Source organism: Talpa occidentalis, unplaced genomic scaffold, assembly GCF_014898055.3.
Source record: "Talpa occidentalis isolate TD23 unplaced genomic scaffold, MPIMG_talOcc4v2.1 talOcc4.6, whole genome shotgun sequence".
NCBI classification, from domain to species: Eukaryota; Metazoa; Chordata; class Mammalia; order Eulipotyphla; family Talpidae; genus Talpa; species Talpa occidentalis.
Window position 1 is genome coordinate 88,511,594 of NW_023604972.1, and position 18,366 is coordinate 88,529,959.

At 44.7% G+C, this 18,366-nt stretch overlaps 1 protein-coding gene and 1 long non-coding RNA gene across 3 annotated transcripts in view; one reads left to right on the forward strand and one right to left on the reverse strand.

The window, feature by feature from the left end:
- The window catches only part of LOC119260786 (uncharacterized), a 130,440-nt gene that overhangs the window by 86,065 nt on the left and 26,009 nt on the right, over positions 1-18,366 (forward strand). The window contains exons 6-7 of the long non-coding RNA XR_008549169.1: positions 10,179-10,276; positions 12,660-12,755. This is a non-coding gene — a long non-coding RNA (uncharacterized LOC119260786). The remainder of the gene's footprint in view (positions 1-10,178; positions 10,277-12,659; positions 12,756-18,366) is intronic.
- ZNF366 (zinc finger protein 366) overlaps positions 1-18,366 on the reverse strand; it is a 57,639-nt gene that overhangs the window by 7,501 nt on the left and 31,772 nt on the right. For both annotated transcript variants that reach the window (XM_037529788.2, XM_054688044.1), the window contains exons 2-3: positions 10,434-11,770; positions 6,913-7,104 (exon numbers count right to left, since the gene is read on the reverse strand). In XM_037529788.2, the coding sequence (XP_037385685.1) occupies positions 6,913-7,104; positions 10,434-11,756 (1,515 nt within the window). In that variant the 5' untranslated portion in view covers positions 11,757-11,770. The remainder of the gene's footprint in view (positions 1-6,912; positions 7,105-10,433; positions 11,771-18,366) is intronic.

The following is an 18,366-nucleotide window of genomic DNA, read 5'->3' on the forward strand; positions in this document are numbered from 1 at the left end:
TTCATCTTTCTATATTCCTGTCAAAATACAAAGAATGGATGCACCACACACTGCTGAATTGCCTCTTTAAAGGCAATGTGTGCAGATGCTAACGTGTAATCAGAAGCAACTGACTGGGGCACTTTTCTTCCTTTTCTCATCCCCAAGCCCTCGCAAAGCTCTGGACATCCCTGGGTGCACTGTGCAGAATGCAGAGGAGGATTTTGCATCTGCCCTTGGGCCACATTGATAAGACAGGAACATTCTCCTTCCCTCCCCAGCCTTGGAGGTCCATGTTCTGGGATGAATGAGATGTGTCATGGAGAGGGATTTTAGGCACAGGGTCTGCCGAGACTTGATGCCAGTTTTCCTTTTTCTCTGACAGATATTTTCAGGGTCAATAGTGAGAATTCTGAGTTGAATTTTTTAATAAATTATTAATTATTTTATTAATCAAGGTGGCTATGGAGGTGAGAACTGAACTGGCTTGAAAGAATGACTAAACCTAACAAATGGTGACTTTGGAAGATTAGCCTAAAGGAATGCTGGGGGCAAGAGAAAGTCAACCTGGATTACAAATCTGGCGCAGGCAGCCCACACATGGGTGAGGAATGGTTGCCTCTGTATTTTTCAGTGATTCATATTTGGGGGTTTCAAGTACTTTGCCCTTTTTACTTCTTTACTAGCAAGAATGAATTTGACACACTGGTGTCCCACACTCATCTGTATTCAGAGCACCTGCATGCCACATTGATTTGGAAAAGATGACCCATCAGGTGAAAGTCTGAGACAGTGGCCTTACTTCAACTTCCTCAGGAGTTCATGTGGGATGGACCCTCGTGTTCTTCTATTCTCAGTAGACAAAATTTATTAAGCTGTATCACCCTTACATGATCCTGTTCATAGCTCAGTATGTGTTTTTCTACTCTAAAGTTTTTCTGATTCAATTCACCCACTACTGAGCTTCCTAGGACATTTTAATACTACATAAGGACATTAAGATATTAAAATATTATTGTCCCTTGATGTCAAGGACTCAGGGGAAGTCCACTGTGGGACATGACAGGTCAGCTATATAATCTGACCTGTGGCTGGTAAAGGAGAATGATTTTCCTGCTGTTGGTAAATTTTGATTTTTATATACCAGGGTTATCCTTCATGGTTCATAGTGGCCTAATGGGCCAGGCAATGGATGGTATGTTTCTCAGCGCAGAGAGACAGTATGTTAGCTTTGAAAGATGTTTAGGACAGTAAAGTATACCCCAGGTAGTCTTCAGAAATGCAAAGTCTGCCTTCCTTTTCTTTGTGGTCAATCTTAGTATTAAGCACAGGGCTACATACTTAGTAACATTTAATGACTATCTAGGTACTTGGTTGAGGGACTAAACAGACAAATCAGGAATATGTTACTCTTCATGCAAAATTCCAAAATGCAACCATCACCAACGTTACTCCTTTCCCACACTAAACTAGTTTGCTTGCTAGTTTGCAAGCAAAAATCCTCAGTCACAGAAGGATGGAGACAATTAACTCAGGACCCAAGGGACTTGGATACCATTCATATCCTCATGGTAGCTATCTATGATTTCTTCCTCTCTGACCTCTCTACAAAGTCCTTTGTTCCTAATTCAGAACACTTGGCCTCTTCATCTTTTTCATAAGACAATAAACAAATGTATGGTACATTTTGTTTCTGTGAAATTCAGAGTTTTTCAGTCACTCCTAGTGAAGACAGACCAGAGAAGGAGGGTAAATTAAAGATGGCGCCCTTGACAGGGGCTTGAAAGGTGACTCCACGCAGACATGTAGTAAAGGAGGGAAATTACAACTAGAAGGAAGAAAAAAAGTTGGGAAGGAGCATTCAAACTCTTAAGTTTCTTCTCTAGGGAAAAACAGTCATCTAAAAGGCCCCCTTTAATCATGAGATATGAAGCTAAGAGCTAGTCCAAGTAAGGCTTACTGAATCATCTCCTGCCAAGGTCTGCAGACTAAAACAGGCAGAGGAAGCTACCGGAGTGGTGAGGACTCAGACTGCATCTTGCAGGTGGCCAGCTGCACCAGTCTGTTTTCCTCCTGAGTGCTCAGTTGCCCTAATGAGCAGTGTCAGTGTGCCTAATCCTGAATTTCACTTTTCCAGCTACACCCACTTTTATACCTATACTTTTAAAGAGAGAGAGGTGAACCTCAACATTTAATAGAAAATTGGAACAAATGTTTTGAACTGTTCTTTAAAAATAGTCTGCACAGATAATTAGGCTTCAAGATAGCAGAGCAGAAAGGCGACGACGGTGAAACCTCAGAGGGACAGAGAACTTGCTGTTTTCTCTTCAGTAAAATGTTGATGATATTCATAGCTTCTCATGAAGGCTGTTGTAAGGGTTGAATGAGATAATTCAGTAAGGGCTTGGCAAACAGTAAGAGCTCAATAAATATTAACTCTTATTACTATCATTATTATGTACATAATAGATTATTGTACATTCCAGAAATGGACAGATCTTTGAGGATGACGATCCTGTGTTTTCAAACCAAATTATTTGGAAGGAATATTAAAGGAAGGATTAAGTAAGGACACCTGCCAGGTTACTTGAGGAATAACAATGGGAAGAGTTGTGCTTGATGCAGCACTGGGAAATATATGGATGAGAAGAGATCCATCCTAGATTGCAGACTTTGGGTGAGCCCAGCCTAACTTTCCAATTCTCAGTGAACACTGTAAACAGTTAGCAGAAGCCCTGTTTGCTCCAGGCTTCCTTGTTCCCTCATCCTCAAAGGAGTTCTAAATCTGTCCTTCTGGTGCCCCTGCCCTTCCCAGTCCAGGGCCTGGAGGTGCCTCAGGCAACTTCCCCAAGCTCCAGCAATAATGCTGACAGCCAGGGCCACTGAGAAGTCAACTGCATGCATACAGGGCCATGGCAGTCAGCAGCCACTGGGCCTGGCCGGAGCCCCACGGAGCCAAGAAGAGGCACGCTACATCGAGCCAACCAGCCTGATCTGAGCGTGAGGACAAAGATGCACCAGGAAGTCTGTGTTTTCCTATTCTGAGAGAAAAGGTCAAAGAGCTGCGACCTGCAGCTGAGGAGAATGGCCTCTGCTAAACTGCCCTTCCCTTACATTCTTCTCTCTCTGTCTCTCTTTTAATAAGAAGGGTGTTCCTTTCCTCAAAGGGAGAGAGAGGGAGGGAGGGAGAGAGAGACTGTAAACTGTCCAAAAGGACCGTGAGAAAACAGGAAGCTTTGAAAAGTACAAGAGAAAGCAAGATGAAATCTATTTGCAGGCGGGCCTCTGGGGACATGTGAGGCATTGTTAAGCAGGCAGTTCATACAGCTATATCCTTCCTTCTGCTGAGGAGGGCTTTGCTGCCAAAAGGCTGCTATCTGGTCACTGCCTTAACTCCCTCAATGCCAGGCCGAGAACCCTGATCCCAAGCTCCAGGTCCCTAAAGACCCCCACCTGGTGTCTCCCCTATTGGAGCATCTAAGAGCAGGAGGGGGAAACAGAGCCAATTTAGTGGAGTTGGCAGGGACCCTTTGCAGAGAGACCTCATCCTGTCCTAATAGCTCTTCCCTCCGCCTTCAGGCCTCTGCCTCAGACCAGGCTGCAGATGACCTGGTGATTCATAACTTAGGCAGCTCTGGGTTTCACCCATCTCAAAGGAGAATTTGTCCCGGAAATTCTGGATGGCTGCTTTTCCTGACAGGTTTCCCAAAGACGGCAGCTGGTTCTTTGCTATTATAGAGTGTGGCTGCCATAAGGATAGCATCCAAATCAACCTCTGCGTGCTTACACAGACTCTGGGAAGCATGTTTCTAAAACACAGCTTAAGTCTACAGGCACAAGTCTCTGAAGAAACCTCAGCTGGCTTCAAGAAGCAAGGAGTCCAGAAGTTGAGCCAATGGCAAAAGAGCCCAGAAGGGCAGTAATATTTTTATAAGAAAAAAGAAACAGAATGGAAACCTTTCCTCCACTCTGTTTTTCCATCCTATTGTTAACGCATAATCCCACAGTGAGAAAATGCGTCTGCTTGGTGTGGACAGCTGTTTTCACTGAGCAGGGCTCTGAGAGAACCATTTCGTGTTGTGACTGGGGGAGGGATTTATGTCAGGAAGGATTCTTGGTGGGAAGAATCCTACGAAATGATACCCTGTTACTATGAGAATTTCCCTTCTTGGCATGTTTTTGGGGAAAGGAGACAGAATTAACTCTTAGAATGAGGCAGGAACAAGGCCTGCCTCTTTCTTGCAGTCACATCAATCATGTAGAGGGAGTAACTGTTCTCTGTTACCAGGCTTAGCTGTCCGGCCTGCTCTCTGACATCGCTATGCAGCCAGCCAGTCATTCTGGCTATGAACTGCAGAGTGGTGAGAAAGTGGCCCTCGGTTCCTCCCCCAAGTCTCAGATCCCCAGCCACCTGTACCCAGGGTGAGATTTCCAAGAACCTGGCACAACGTGGATGGGAAGCAAGACCCACAGGACACCACCTCTAGATTGTCCATCCCACACTGAAATCTAGAGCTAGTTTGCAAACACCTAGAGCCTTGTTACATGATCTGTAAACTCAGACACACTCTGAAGTGCTTTTGAAATGAAGAAGGAAGAGAGGATGACACCATGCAGGGTGGCACTCTGCAGAGAGATGGGGACGAGGAGGAGGAGAATCTGGCAGTACACCTGACATGTGTTCTTGCTTCAGTGTCTAGAAGTGGAGAAGGGCCACTTAAGTTTGGCATCCACGCAGAACATCCAATTCTTCTTGTTCTAATGACGGATGCACTCTCTCTCCTAAGTAGCCTCTGTGGTCTCCTGAGAAGACCTGCCCATCAGAAGGGGTTACCAGTGCAGAATACCAGCTCTCCAATTCCTGCAGCAGGCTCATCTCTCATCGGAGCATGTAAACCATGCCTCCCACCAAAGCTGGATTCCTTTCAGCATCTTATGGGATCCAACAGTATGACGAGGCATCCAGAGTCTAATCCAACCTCAAGAAAACAACATAAAGTTGTTTCTGAAGGGTAAAGTTGACCACCAGGAGGGAGAGGAGAAACAGTCACTCATGAAGGGGACCTAAAACACCCAAAGAGCTGATTCTGCACCACTGGGCCCAGTGGCACTGCACTGTGCCATCTCCTGTGCATAATACCAGAGAGAACCTTCGAATCCTCAGATACCAGGTTCTTCCAGATGCCCTCAAGAACCCCTCTGAGGCCCTTGAGGGTAGGGAAGCAGACTGCTTCTCTCAGCCATTTCCTGTACTGGCTATGCCCCTTGACATATCTTTCCATTTCAGGGACCTTTTCTGCCTGGTTTACTGCTCCTAACCATGAATTGACAAAGCAGAGGTGGGAGGGAGATGGTGAGACTGCACAGGGATAGATTTTTAGGGGACTATATACTATGCTGGACAGCTCTGCTAAATGTGAAGGACTTAGGGGGTTCTGTGCAGTTGGACGGAACTCAAGAAACTGCCTAAAGAGCAAGAGAAGAGGTGGTCTATGTGTCCAAGGCCCCTTACTCAGAAGGGCCCTGAATATGGGCTTAATCCTCTGCTTTTACCAACTTGAAATGCATAATGTTTGAAGAAAGAGCCCCACATTTTCATTTGCCCTGGGTTCTGTGAGTTATGCAGCCCATGCTGCATGCAGCTTCCTCCCCTTCAGCTTGGAAGATTTAAGGTGGACATAAACTGACTTTCAAACTACTGGGAACTGAAGAAAAGGAGGGGAAACACAAGTAGGTGGCAGGAAAAGGGCTGCAGGGAGAACCCTCCCTCCCCCACCTCCGGAGATGCCCACACAGGTCTAGGAAAGCTCTGGTTCCTGACCCCTGTCACCCCATCCCGGAGTGGCCAACACAGGAAAGAAGTCAGCTTCACAGGGGGTTCCTTCAAGTGGGGAGCATGCTGCAGGGAGATTAAAGCAGGAACAGCCCCTGGAAGCAGGGAACCCTAATTTAGAAGTAGAAATCAGTGGAAATTTTATTTGGACCCCATCAAACATGCAGTGACAGATAGAAGAAAACTTATATTTCAAACAAAAGGCTCTAATAGAGCTTATATATGGTGATTTTTCTCTTCTTCCCCCTCGGCCCTCTCTTCATGTCTGGGGTGACACTCGCTGGTACATTCCTTGATTAAACCACCCAATCCTGAGCATGATTCCTCCTCATTTTAGAAATGGAGAAGGAAAACATGCTGGAGGGGAGAGTGGGGACAGTCTTGAAAAGCCCAGGCATTGCTGAGTAATCCCAGTCAGTGCCTTGGGCTTTATAGATCGCCAGCTCATACATCGTTTCATCTAATGAAATAAAAATCCAGCCAAATTAATCTAAACAGGTCTTAATGGAGATCCTCAATCCCCATGCTCCAGGGTCCTCAGGAATTAATGGAAACCCCTGGGTGACTGTTTCTCAGTCACTTGGACACTATTCCTCAGCCCAATAAGCAACTTGGAGGTCATCTGAGTGGTTGGCCTCAGCATCTCTTTCACTATCTCTGAGAGACCCAACCTCAAATCACACAGCTCAGCCCAAAGTCAGAAGGGCAGGAGGCAAGAGATAAGGAGGAGGGGTCAGTGCTAGGAGCTGCTTCTACTAATTAACTGGAATGAGGGAAAGGCTACTACACCTCATCTCGCTTTTCTAGAACGATGACTCCACATCACCTTCACCCTTTAACCACCTCATTATCCAAATAGCTTTCCACCTCCAGACCTTCTCCTGTTGGCGGTCTCTAGTGCCTAGGCCCTGATTCCATGGTGAGACAAATAGACTGCTGAGGCGGGATGGGAAGGGGGGCAGAGCCAGCAGCTGGACTGAGGACCTGCTCTGAGCCTGAGAAGCCCCAGGCTGAAATGGAGTAGAAGGTTCCTTGGAGACGCCTCCCTGTCTGCCATTTGCACAACCCTTGATCTGCCCCTTCCCAGGTGCACTGCCCACCTTGCATTTGAAAGGCTTCACGTCAGAATGGACGATCATGTGTGCCTTGAGGGTCTGTTTCTGCACAAAACTCTTGTAGCAGAGGTGACACTGGTAGGCGCGGATGTTGGTGTGGATCAGCACGTGCCTCTTCATGTTGGCCAACAGGGTGAACTCCCGCCCACAAATCCCACATTTGTGCTCCTTCACCCCCTGTAGGGAGGAAAGGTTAAAAAAAAATCATTAGCAAGTAACATGCTTTCATCAGAATGCAGTTTTCATTTCTGTCACAAAAATCCACAAAGCATTTGGTGACACACACTGAGTTCCAAATGATGTGGTATTAGCCTCGTTAAGTTACTATTTTCTTGAAAAGTTTTGATTGTATTATTTTTTTTCTACTGAAAACCACTAACTATCCAGACCATTGGTAGAAAAGGAAGCTACTGCTTTTGTTGTTCTTGCTGCTGCGGGGGTTAATTCTACAGTAACAATTCTCAGGGATTAATAGGATTTGGGGAAGAGCAAATGGAATGATACATGGAATAAGTCTATAATCCGGCTTTCATGATAATGAAAAACTAAAACCTCCTAAAGTGATATTATCATTTCCCATATGAAAACCAACATTCTCTTGAGTTCTCATTAATGGACTTGCAAATCTCAGAACAACTCACATCCACACTTCAATAAATTACAGCTTGATAATCACTTCTGAGAGGATCCCCTGGGTTCCCACAGGCCATAGTGACCTCTGCATGATTTGGCTGTGGCATCTTCTATAAGTTGGCTTCTGTTCTATAGAGAAATTTGACTGAGGATAACTTTGTGGATTAGAAAATAGCACAGAAGTAGAATTTCTAGTTTCCTTGCTGTTTGTGGAGAAGTTTTTGAATACTTAAGCATCCATGCCCTCAATTGAAAGTGTATCTAGGGACTCAGCATGAGTAGAGCATTATCCAAACTAGAGCTGCCCTAAAAAGGCCTTTGCAAGATATCTTCACCCAGGATGACTTATTAGATGGAAGACTTAGAGAACCACGGCTTTAAAAGTGAGGTTATTACAGGTTATAACAAGCTGTTAGTGAACAACTGTACCTTATGAAACCCACAGTGCTTGGTATCCTCCGTTGATTAAGGAGGGAGGGGTTCCAAGCTCAGCTCCGACTTTCTTTGCCTATATTTCCACTTCGTTCATTTGGGACATGGTAGAAAGTGCAATCCCAGGGCACTAAAGGGTGTGTTCCAGGCTCTGTCAACAACTTACTGGCTGTGTGACCTTAGATAAGTTTTGTGGCCTTTCCCGATGACGGCTCCCTCATCTCAAGATGAAGTGGCGGGTCATAAGAACCTGGGATGGTTTCCAGCTGGAATACTCTCTAGATGATTGCAGATGAGTATGGATTTATGCTAATGAAGAACTCGAAATTTTAATGCCCTCCTCAGAAGATGAATTTTTAAAATGTATTGCATATTCAAACAGTGAGTTTAAATTATGAAATTAATGGGAACTATTTTCTCGATGGATTTTAAAATTACTTTGGCGTCTTTCTTCTCAAAATTGTCTCTGTATCTGGCTATGTGATCCAGCTGTCCTGGAACCAAGGAGAAGCAACCATTTATCACTGCTTTTGGAATTCTCTAAAGAGAATTCTCTGTCCAAAGTAAAATTCACATGTGGGCTAGAACTCAATTGAGTGGATGCAACTTTGGGGAGCAAAGGAAGCTGCTGTGATGCTAACAGGATCAGAGAAATCATAGTACTGGTATACATAGTTGATTAAGGAGGGAGGGGTTCCAAGCCCAGTCCTGACTCTTTTTGCTTCTATTTCTACTTCTTTAACTGGGACAGTTTTAGTGCTCCCAGGGCACTAAAGGGTAAGTTTGGGTCTCTGTCAACAACTTACTAGAAGGATGATTCCAGAAGGAATCCACAGAAGGATTATTAGGGGCGAGCAGAGGGAAGAGGGTGAGAAAGGGGAAGTGCGAACAGTGGTGTTCAATAGCTCAGGTGCTGGAGTCAGAGATTTCTGAGTGACCTTCTCATGTTCTCAGGGTCTTATCTGCAAATCGGGATTGATACCCATAGGTATTTTACCATAGTTGAAGAGCATTAAATGAGAAGCACCTAGCACAAAGAAATTATCAATAAGTAACACTTCTCATGATTTGCTGATGCCTTTAATTAAAATACATTTAGTTTCCTAATTTCCAAATTCACATTCCTAATTCAAATCAGACACCAGGCTGTTTTCTTACTTTGACTTCATATTCTACTCTCATACAGAATTTTTATATGTTCCCAAATGTACATCTGATTCCTTCTCCAAACACATAGGAGCCCCTGAAGCCAGTTGTGGTTGACTTAGTCTAGGTTCTTGAAGGTTCTTACACTTGGATAGTATCTACAGGTGCCATTTGAGGGCAGGAGCTGTTTGTGCTGTGCCCACAAGGCAACCACACATTTCACCTCTGCAGCAGAGCCAGAAAATTCCCTGTGTTTTGTTCTAACCTAACAAATGAAATCCATTGCGGCAGAGCAGAAATGTTATCTTGACTGGGCAAAGGCCTCCCCTGACCTTTCAGAATTAAAGAATGTTTTAGAAATTCTGGTCTGCTAGAAGCCTCTCTGCCAAGAAAACCATTTGTGGTCATGGGTGTGAATGCAGAGGTCAGTGGGGCAAACCTCTCCTCACAGAAGTTCAAAGCAGACCCAAGTCAGCAGAACTGGGGTAAGATTTCAGGGATACCACTGAGGCCCTTTTTTAGATCATCCTGAATGGCTTCTGTGCTCTGGTTGCAAACTAGGCTGAACTGAGACCCATGGGCCTATATTTCTCCTTGAAAACCTAACCTAGAGAAGAGAAAACCAAACCCAAGCAGAGAAAGATGCTCTCCAATGCTTCCTACAGGAACAAAGCACAGGTCACTACACCTAATTAGACAGGTGCTCCACTGGGGGAAGCATAGACCCTGCTGGTCCAGGCCAGCCTCTTCTCCCCTAGAGCCAATTGCATAAGAAGCAGGTTTCATAGTGGAGGAAGAAAAAAACAAACAAAACCCCAAAGGTCGTAACCACTTCATCAGCAAAGACCAAGAGAACTCTCTACAATCCTCCAGAATGTTTTAACTAGTGTGTCCCCAGCCACAGAGCTGGTCTTGAATAGCTAGGGTCTGTTGACACATTCATGCTAGTACCTAGTTTCCAGAAGCCAAAGTTTAGGGATTCTTTGGGGCATCTGCACAGCCAGCTGTTTCCTTCATCTTTCCTTTCCTCTCCTCTCCAGACTACCAGCATCATTTATTCCTAGGCCACCCTCGGCCTCAAGAAGGCTAGGTGGGAAAGCTCTTGACTGCAAGTCTCCACATCTTCCTCCACCTCAAGGTGAGAAAGGATGTCTGGGTTGAGGTAAGGCAAGCCCAGGCTTGCACTGCTCCTGGGGTCAAAGGTGGGGAGCAGCTCTGGTCTCCTGGACCAGGCTCCTGGCTCCTGGCCCCCAAGGCTCTTTTGCCCAAAGGTCCTGCCAGCCCCGCCCTGGTACCTTGTGGGTGAGGGAGTGCTGCTTGAGGTGGTGGGGCTGCACGAACTCCATGCCACACTCGGAGCAGATGTAGGGCCGGATGTCTTTGTGCTTCATCATGTGGTTCTGCAGCTGGCTCGGGTACTGGAAGGTCTTGTCACACTCGGAGCAGTTGTACTGGATGGGGCCCCGGTGCGTGGTGAGGTGCCTCTTCAGCTGGGCCAGGGTGGGGAAGTCGAGACCGCACTCCACACAGATGTTCTCCCGCCCGCTGGCGTGCTTGGCCTCGTGGGCCTTGAGCTCGCTCGGGTAGGCGAAGCCCCGGCCGCACACACGGCAGTTGTGTGGCTTCACCTCGCTGTGCTGCATCATGTGGCGCTTCAGGTGGCTGGTCTGGGTGAAGGCCTTGTGGCACACCTGGCATTTGTGGGGCCGCGTGCCCTGGTGGGTGAGCATGTGGGTGTGCAGGTGGCTGAGCTGCTTGAAGAGCTTCCCGCAGCGGGTGCAGGCGTGCGGCTTGATGCCGCTGTGGCCCAGGATGTGGGTGACCAGGTTGTACTTGGAGGTGTAGGACTTGTCGCAGGTGGGGCACTGCCAGCGCTTCTGCGCCCCGCCCACGTCCACGTAGTAGCTATCGTCGATCTGCACGTTCACGTCCACGCGCTCCACCTTCTGCTTGGTCTCCTCGCGCTCGCGGGGCTCGGCTTTGCGCGGCAGCAGCGGCTCGGGGGGCTGCTTGGGCAGGAAGGCGTGCCGGCTGAAGGGGAACGGCGAGGACGCGGGCACGAAGAAGGGGAACATGAGGCCCGGGGGGACTTTGGGGTAGTAGGGGTAGGGCGCCGGCAGGAAGGGCGGGGGTGTGGGCTGGGGCCACACGGCGCTGGGCTTCACGGGCTCCTGCTTGACGGCTTTGCCCCCCGCGTGTTCGCGGGTGCGGTAGAACTGGAAGCCCATGTTGCACAGGTCGATCATCTGCGAGTCGTACTTGGGGCGCGGAGGCTGCGGGAACAGCAAGGGGAGGCCGCGCGGGCCGTGGCTTTTGCCCTCGTCGGCGTGGAGGCCCCCGGCGGCCTCCTCCGCGGGGTGGTGGGAGGGCATCTTGGTGGGCATGCTCTTGCGTTTGCGGGACCCGCCTCCTTCGAAGGCCCCGTCGAGGTCCCCCGGGGGAGGCTCATACCGGAACTGGGAGAAGGGCCCGCGCAGAGCCTCCGGGAACGGGTGTCTCTGAGGCGCCTTCGCGCGGGAGGCCACGGGCTGCAGGCAGTGGGGAAAGGAGGGGCCTCTCTTCACGCCCAGATTGAAATGCACGTCCTCGTCTTTGATCATCTTCATTTCCTTCTGCATCCTTTTCAACTTTCCTTTAAAAAGAAAGAAACTTTTTTTTTATTTTTTTATATTTTTTGACAATCAAAACATAAGCTTTAATTTTTTCTCTTTTTTTCCATCTTTTTTTCAATTAAAAAAAAATTACATCATTGTTCGTTTTTAAACAGTATTTGCTTGACCCCACCCCCTCAGGTGTAGTCCCCATGGAGTGTCCTTCCCCAAGGCACCCTGATCCCTCTCCCGCCTCCTCCCCTGCAGGATGTCTCTGCTTTATAATTGCCCGTTTTTGCTTTGTTGTGTTTTGTACTGTTATTACTTTTTACACTGATGTCTTACTTGGTTTCCCTATATTCCTGCTATAAGTGAAACCATCCGATATTTTTCTTTTTCCTTCTGGCTTATTTCACTGAGCTTAATTCCTTCTAGCTCCATCCACATTGCTGCGAATGGCATGGGTTTATCTCTTTGGATTGCTGAATAATATTCCATTGTGTATATATATATGTCAAAGTAATTTTCTCTTTATGGTTTTGGCTAGATGTCAGTACAAACTTATGGAGAGTCGTGTTTGTTTAATACTGACCCTCATTTATTCTAGAGCTGTTCAAAATATCACTGATGTTTCCCCTTGTGAAGCCAGTCACTAATGTGCAAAGCACTGGCCGTCTGGAGTGTGACCCCAAGCTTGTGTCAACCGGGGCTCCAGTGTGAAAGTCTTTAGCTACAGAAACATAGCTGGGTGTGGGAGAAACCTGAGACTTGTCTGTCCATTATCCCTATTTAAGATGAAGGTACCAAGGCCCAGAGAAATGAAGGGACACTCTCAAACCCCACTGCTACCCACTTCAAGAGTCAGAACTAGGACATGTCCAGCCTGAAATTGCATTGTCTACTAATGCTGATTTAAATTGTGTCTTTTAGGGCTGTTTCTTCTGTGAGGTAACTGATTTCCACTTCCTCGTGGTGTCCTGGGGCCTTTGCTGCTGGAGGATGGGGATATTTGAGACCATGCAGAAGGTATGTGAATGCTTAAGTTACTTTTCAGAATTTCTGTGTATCTACCCTGAGTGAAGTATACTGTTGGGGGGTATATCAAAGGGATGAGATCAATGTGATTAAGAAAAGCACATAACCCAGTGTTACAAAGTCATATTTATGCTTCCACCTGAAGCAATTTTGCATAAAAAAAAAAAATCCCAGGATTGTGAACTTGAAAACTGCACTTACATCACCTCCTTCATGCAAGTGTCAAAGCATGACTTCCAGTGTCTCCTGCTGTGCCTGACATTGCCCTGCTTAAGCAGTACTGCCTGCTGGTGACTACGTCAGGCATGCCTAGGAGAGCCTATGGGCCCAGAGTCTAAGCCAGGGGCCTTTCACTTACCTCCTTGACATTATTCTATCTTCCTCACATGGGTACTTGTGCAAAGAACCAAGTGGTGGACTCTGCATTTTCAATAATAGCCCTTTTTTTCTCAAATCCTCTAAGCTTGCAAGAGATTGACCCCCTTTGCTCCTCAGAGGTTCCCACAGAGCCAGTGGGTGTGGCCAGGTGTGAGTTCTGGCTCTGAGCCACTGGAGACAGGAGTGGTATAGGGCCCAGGACTACCTCAAGGCTCAGGCCCCTGAGAATAGCCTCTTGCTTAACAATGCAAGGTGATGTCTCCGGTAGTGAGAGGGGCAGTAGCTTTTAGTGATTTGCTGTAGCCTTTGGTAAAGCAAATGCGTTCTCACAAGTTTTACAATTTGGAATATTCAAAAATTGCATGTGTGTCTTTATGAGAGATCTGAGAAGTGCAGTACAATTTAAACAAAAATAGACCCTTTAATATTGAATTCCCAGTTCTATACACAGACATCTGATCAAGAGAAAGAAATATGTGCCCTTATTCAATGACTGTTTTGACATTGTTTAAAGCTGTTATGTGTCAGGGAACTAAAAAGTAGTGTCTATTAATATTTGCTTTGTGTTTATGTGAGTGGGAAGATAGCTCACTTGTTTCCATGGGTTTGGGGCTTAGTAATTATGAACAAGAGTTCATATATCCAGCAAAGGGGTAGCCCAGTCCCATGTGCCATCCTTGTGCGTTTCCTAAAATTCTTACAAAATGTTAGGTTTTCTACTACTGCTGCTTTAAGAACCAGGCACTTGCAGGAAGTGATAAGAGCAATAGGAGAACGATATGCTTAGTGTTAGGTGACTAGGAGGGACTGGGGTGTTGAATAGGGGGAGTTGTGCTGCTGCTATGAAAGGATGGCCACAGGGCAGAGGCTCTAGGGTGGTTTTTCATGTTTACTAGGTCATCCTCTTGGCTTGCAATTCAGCAGGTCCTCCTCATTCCTAATATCACATATGATTAAAGAGTGTCTGACCCTAGACTAAGAACCTGTTAATCTATAAATAGAATTGTTTTTTTCCAATAAGGCTAATGTGTCCTATTAAAAGGGGAGAGGGGAGATGGCAGGTCCAGTCTCTGGGATTTCATTTTGCCTACAATTGATTTTATAACCCCTTTGGAGATAAGATTCTATTTGCAGAAAGACTATAGACTGGTGAGAACACTCCCAGGCTACCAGTGACTATGGCAGACACAGCAGAGCCAATGCAAACTGGTTCTGTCTGTTTTATCCTGATCTGGTTGAAAGAGGCAGTGGTTTCTACTTCATATTAGATTGTTTGATTGAAGAATCAGTTAAAAAAAAAAAAAGACTGGTCAGAACATACTGAATAATATGTGTATTTTATTGTTAAGAATGTATTTGAAAATGCATGGCTAATGATAAATAGTATCTTTATATCAGATGCCGTGTCTTATACTGGAAAGATACTGCTTCAAAAAGAATGTTGTCACTAATTTTGAAATTGAAGGTGTTTCAGTTTTATACACATTGTTATTGCTTTGCTTAATATTTTTGTTTTAGTTTTGACATAGTCTTGCTAATTAATTCATTTTAATGTATTAGGAGTGACACTTCTGATTTAATGCTGGATTCCAAAACATATTTATTTTCAGTGTTTGCATTTGTATTTTATCACCATTGACCTAGTAAAGCAGAAAAATATTGTTTAATGGTGATGATGTGTGTTTTTTTTTTACACATGGCAGACTTATGTCCCCCAAATGCAGAGATTTTGCATATGTGCATTTTAATTTACCTTCTCTTTCAATATGATGAAAAGCATTTCTCCCAGTTTCTGGCTTGTGCATATATATACCCCACCCCTAAAATAGTAGTCTGTCTGTTCTGATAAAATCAGTAACTCAGGAGATTTAAAAAAGCATTGAGATTCATCCATGTGCATTTATCAAGCCCTTCAAAACAGCTGTCACTTTCTGCATAAAGATCTTAGGAGCACAACCACTCCTTGCAGAGGTCGAGATTTGGACCTACTTTCTCTCAGCCTTCTTGAGAGATAAGTCAGCTTTGGCTGCTACTAGTTACTAAAATCCCTATGTTTTCGGTACAGGGTACTAAGGAGAAACCCTAAAAAGAAACAGAACCCAAAAACAAGTCCATATTGGGTATGAGAAATACTGAAGGGAAGAGCAGGGAAAGGATGTCTTCCTTAGGAGGTAATTTATCTTGAAATTAGTCAACTTAAAACTCTGAGCAGACTCTGCAAAAATATTAATAGACACCTAGAAAATTTCAGTGTGTGCTACCCACGTGGTCCCCTTGATTTCTAAAAATTGGCATGCATCCATAGAAGATACCGGATTCCAGTGCAAGAGATAAGAGGGAAAAAAATGTAGCAATAAATCTACTTAACTAAGGCTGGGTAGAGGACAGGGAACAAAAGGGCCTCCCTTGGTCCATAATCTGTCACTGCTCCCAAAATTCCTGCAGGTGGTAAGACAGTTCCCCACCAGGATGTACTGAAACAATATGTAAAAAGAAAGAAGTGAAATTGTAAAAGTAGGTAGCTATAGGATAATGGAAAGAGTGTTGGTTTGAGCCTGAGGATCTATGTTTGATACTGTCATTGTAGGAGCAGCTGTGAGAAATTGAGCAAGTTTGTTTGGGGGCTTGATTTTCTAACTCACGAAATTGGGGTTGGTATATCCCCATAAGGTTGTTGGAAACCTAAAATAAAGTATGTATGTGAAAGCTTATTAAACATCGGACCATGTCAAACCCACGAGGGTAACAAAGAATGGACAGGAAAAGTTGGGATGAGCATCAGTGGGTTGATGTCAGCTGACATCATCTGTTTTCCAAATGGAGGCTCTTGGTCACCATTGCCTGACATCTGGGCCTCTGCTTTGTTAATTCAAAATCAAGACTTCACTGATTTACCTTGAATTAGTCTTGTCACAACAGAGTGTAAATGAATAAGAGGCCAATAGGTAAGGCCAGGATAGGTTTACCCATTCACTGTGAAGATCAACCTTCTAGCTTAAGAATATTCTCACCCTTCTCTTTGGTTCTCTTCCCTATGTGGAGATATCTTTGAGCCACATTAAAAGCAGATGGTTGTGGTGAGTGGTTACACCATGGGATAGGGTGGTCTTATGAGTTATTTCATCTGGTCTATGGAAAAATGAAAAACTGCCTTTAGTCTAATATCAGAAGTCACCTCCTCATAGTCTGAGGAGGACCTGTTTGTCAGACTCAGAATCTCGGATTCTGGGACAGGGCTGGAGATCAGCACTGGCAAACTGATTCTTTCCATTGCTGCTGAACTGTGAGAATGAGGACTTTGTTTTATTCATTGTGGGGTTTCCAGTCCCAGCATGGTGCCTGGCACACAGTAGATATTCACTAAACTGCTTCAGGATGAAAGAAGGAACACCTGGTTCTTATATTTAAAGTCTCCATGGAGAACTTTCAAATGTGTGATTTTATTTTATATTATTTAAACTGTAGGGACTTTTTGGTATGTTCCTCATCATATTATCAACACACTCATATATGTGTAGGTAGTTAAGTGGAAAGATCTCAATATACACACCTTTGGTGTGTGTTGATGCTTATCTTCCTCATTTTCCAAGGAACGATACTCTGAACTATCCCTTTGACTCAAAGTAAGCCCTAAATCCCAACTGAACAAATGTGAAGGGGCCATCCTCAAAGTGCCACAAGATTCTGCAACTCATTCAAAAACTAGATGCTTGCAAAGTCCAACAGGCGGTAGAGGGAACAGCCATAGAGGGTAAAAAAATAAAAGACCCCTGGAGTGAGAATGTGAAACATAAACCTAGAATAGGTAGTAGCCCTATACTTTTCTACCCAAAGGATATATTTGGGAAGTTAGTAGCAGTTTATCCTTTGTACAAATGTGGGGGTGGGGAAGGGGAAGCTTAGAATAATTACATTTCTTTTAATTGCTATGGCCAGAGAATATTCTAAGTCACTGGCTTTCTTGCATATATACTCAGTGACTAAACCAATAGAATGTAATGTGGGAAGCATAGTTTGAGGAGGGAAATACATGGATGGTCTGTGTTAGAGGAATCTGGAACTCAGCATTGTGTTCCGAAAACATATCTATCACCCATGAAAGTTAGTGATGGGAACATGGGAAATGAATGGATTTTATAAACAAAAACAAAATCTCTTTGAACCAATTAGAAATGCAAGGTGTTATCAAGATGAAACTACTTTAGTTTGGGGGGGAAATGCTTCTAATAATGCCCTTTAATTGGGAATTCACCTACTGCACCAAAATATAAATATTCCCCAGATAAAATTACTGGTATTTTGTGGTTCTCATTCTAATGGAAGGTCATTCCAGTAAATGCTGTTACAGAGTCATAGTGAGTCAGCATGCCAGGGGCAATCTTTTTATCTTCACTCCACACTGTTCTGTTCATCCTGAAATTCATGAAAGGTTACTCTCTCATATGAAAAAAAGAAAACACCTTCTTTATTACTTGAAGATGGCCAGTATTTCATTGGAAAATATTACTTTTTAATGTTGGAGATTCTACCTTCCCCTTTAATTTGAGAGTGGCACTTTACTTATGTAGGCTACCCTGGAAGTTGGCTCTTAACAAAGATGGAAGCAGAGAGGTGGGTGAGACTTATGAATAATTTTAAGAATAAGAAGCTGTGCTGAGAGAAGCAATGGGTGGGGATAACAGAAAGGCAGGATGGGACATATATGTAATGACTGCTAACCTCTCTCTGATTGTACAAAGGGGTCTTATAAGGCTCCACCAAAGCAGAATTTTGTTGGGTCAGCTGGTTCTTCCTGAATTTGTGCTAACAGAAGACATTGAGTCTTAGAATTAAATGTTCTAATGAATCAGCAAAATTGTCTTATGTATGTATGGAGAACTTTCAAATGTGTGATTTTATTTTATATTATTTAAACTGTTGGTGACTTTTTGGTATGTTCCTCATCATATTATCATGTTGAGTTCTTCACCTGAAAGTATTTGGCAAGCAGTGACTCTGTTTTGCATTCCTGAAGTTGGCAGAATAGATGGTTCTCTGTATACATGTGATAGATAGAGCAATATGTTCTTAAGAAATTAACGGCCTGCAATTGTCTCTCCAGGGTTATTGGTCAGAGTCAAGAAGTAACCAGATACCTGGTAGCCAGGACCCAGAACCCTTCTAGATAGCCTTGTGGTCCCATTTAATTTATAAACCCAAATTCCTCTTAAAGGAAAGTAATCTG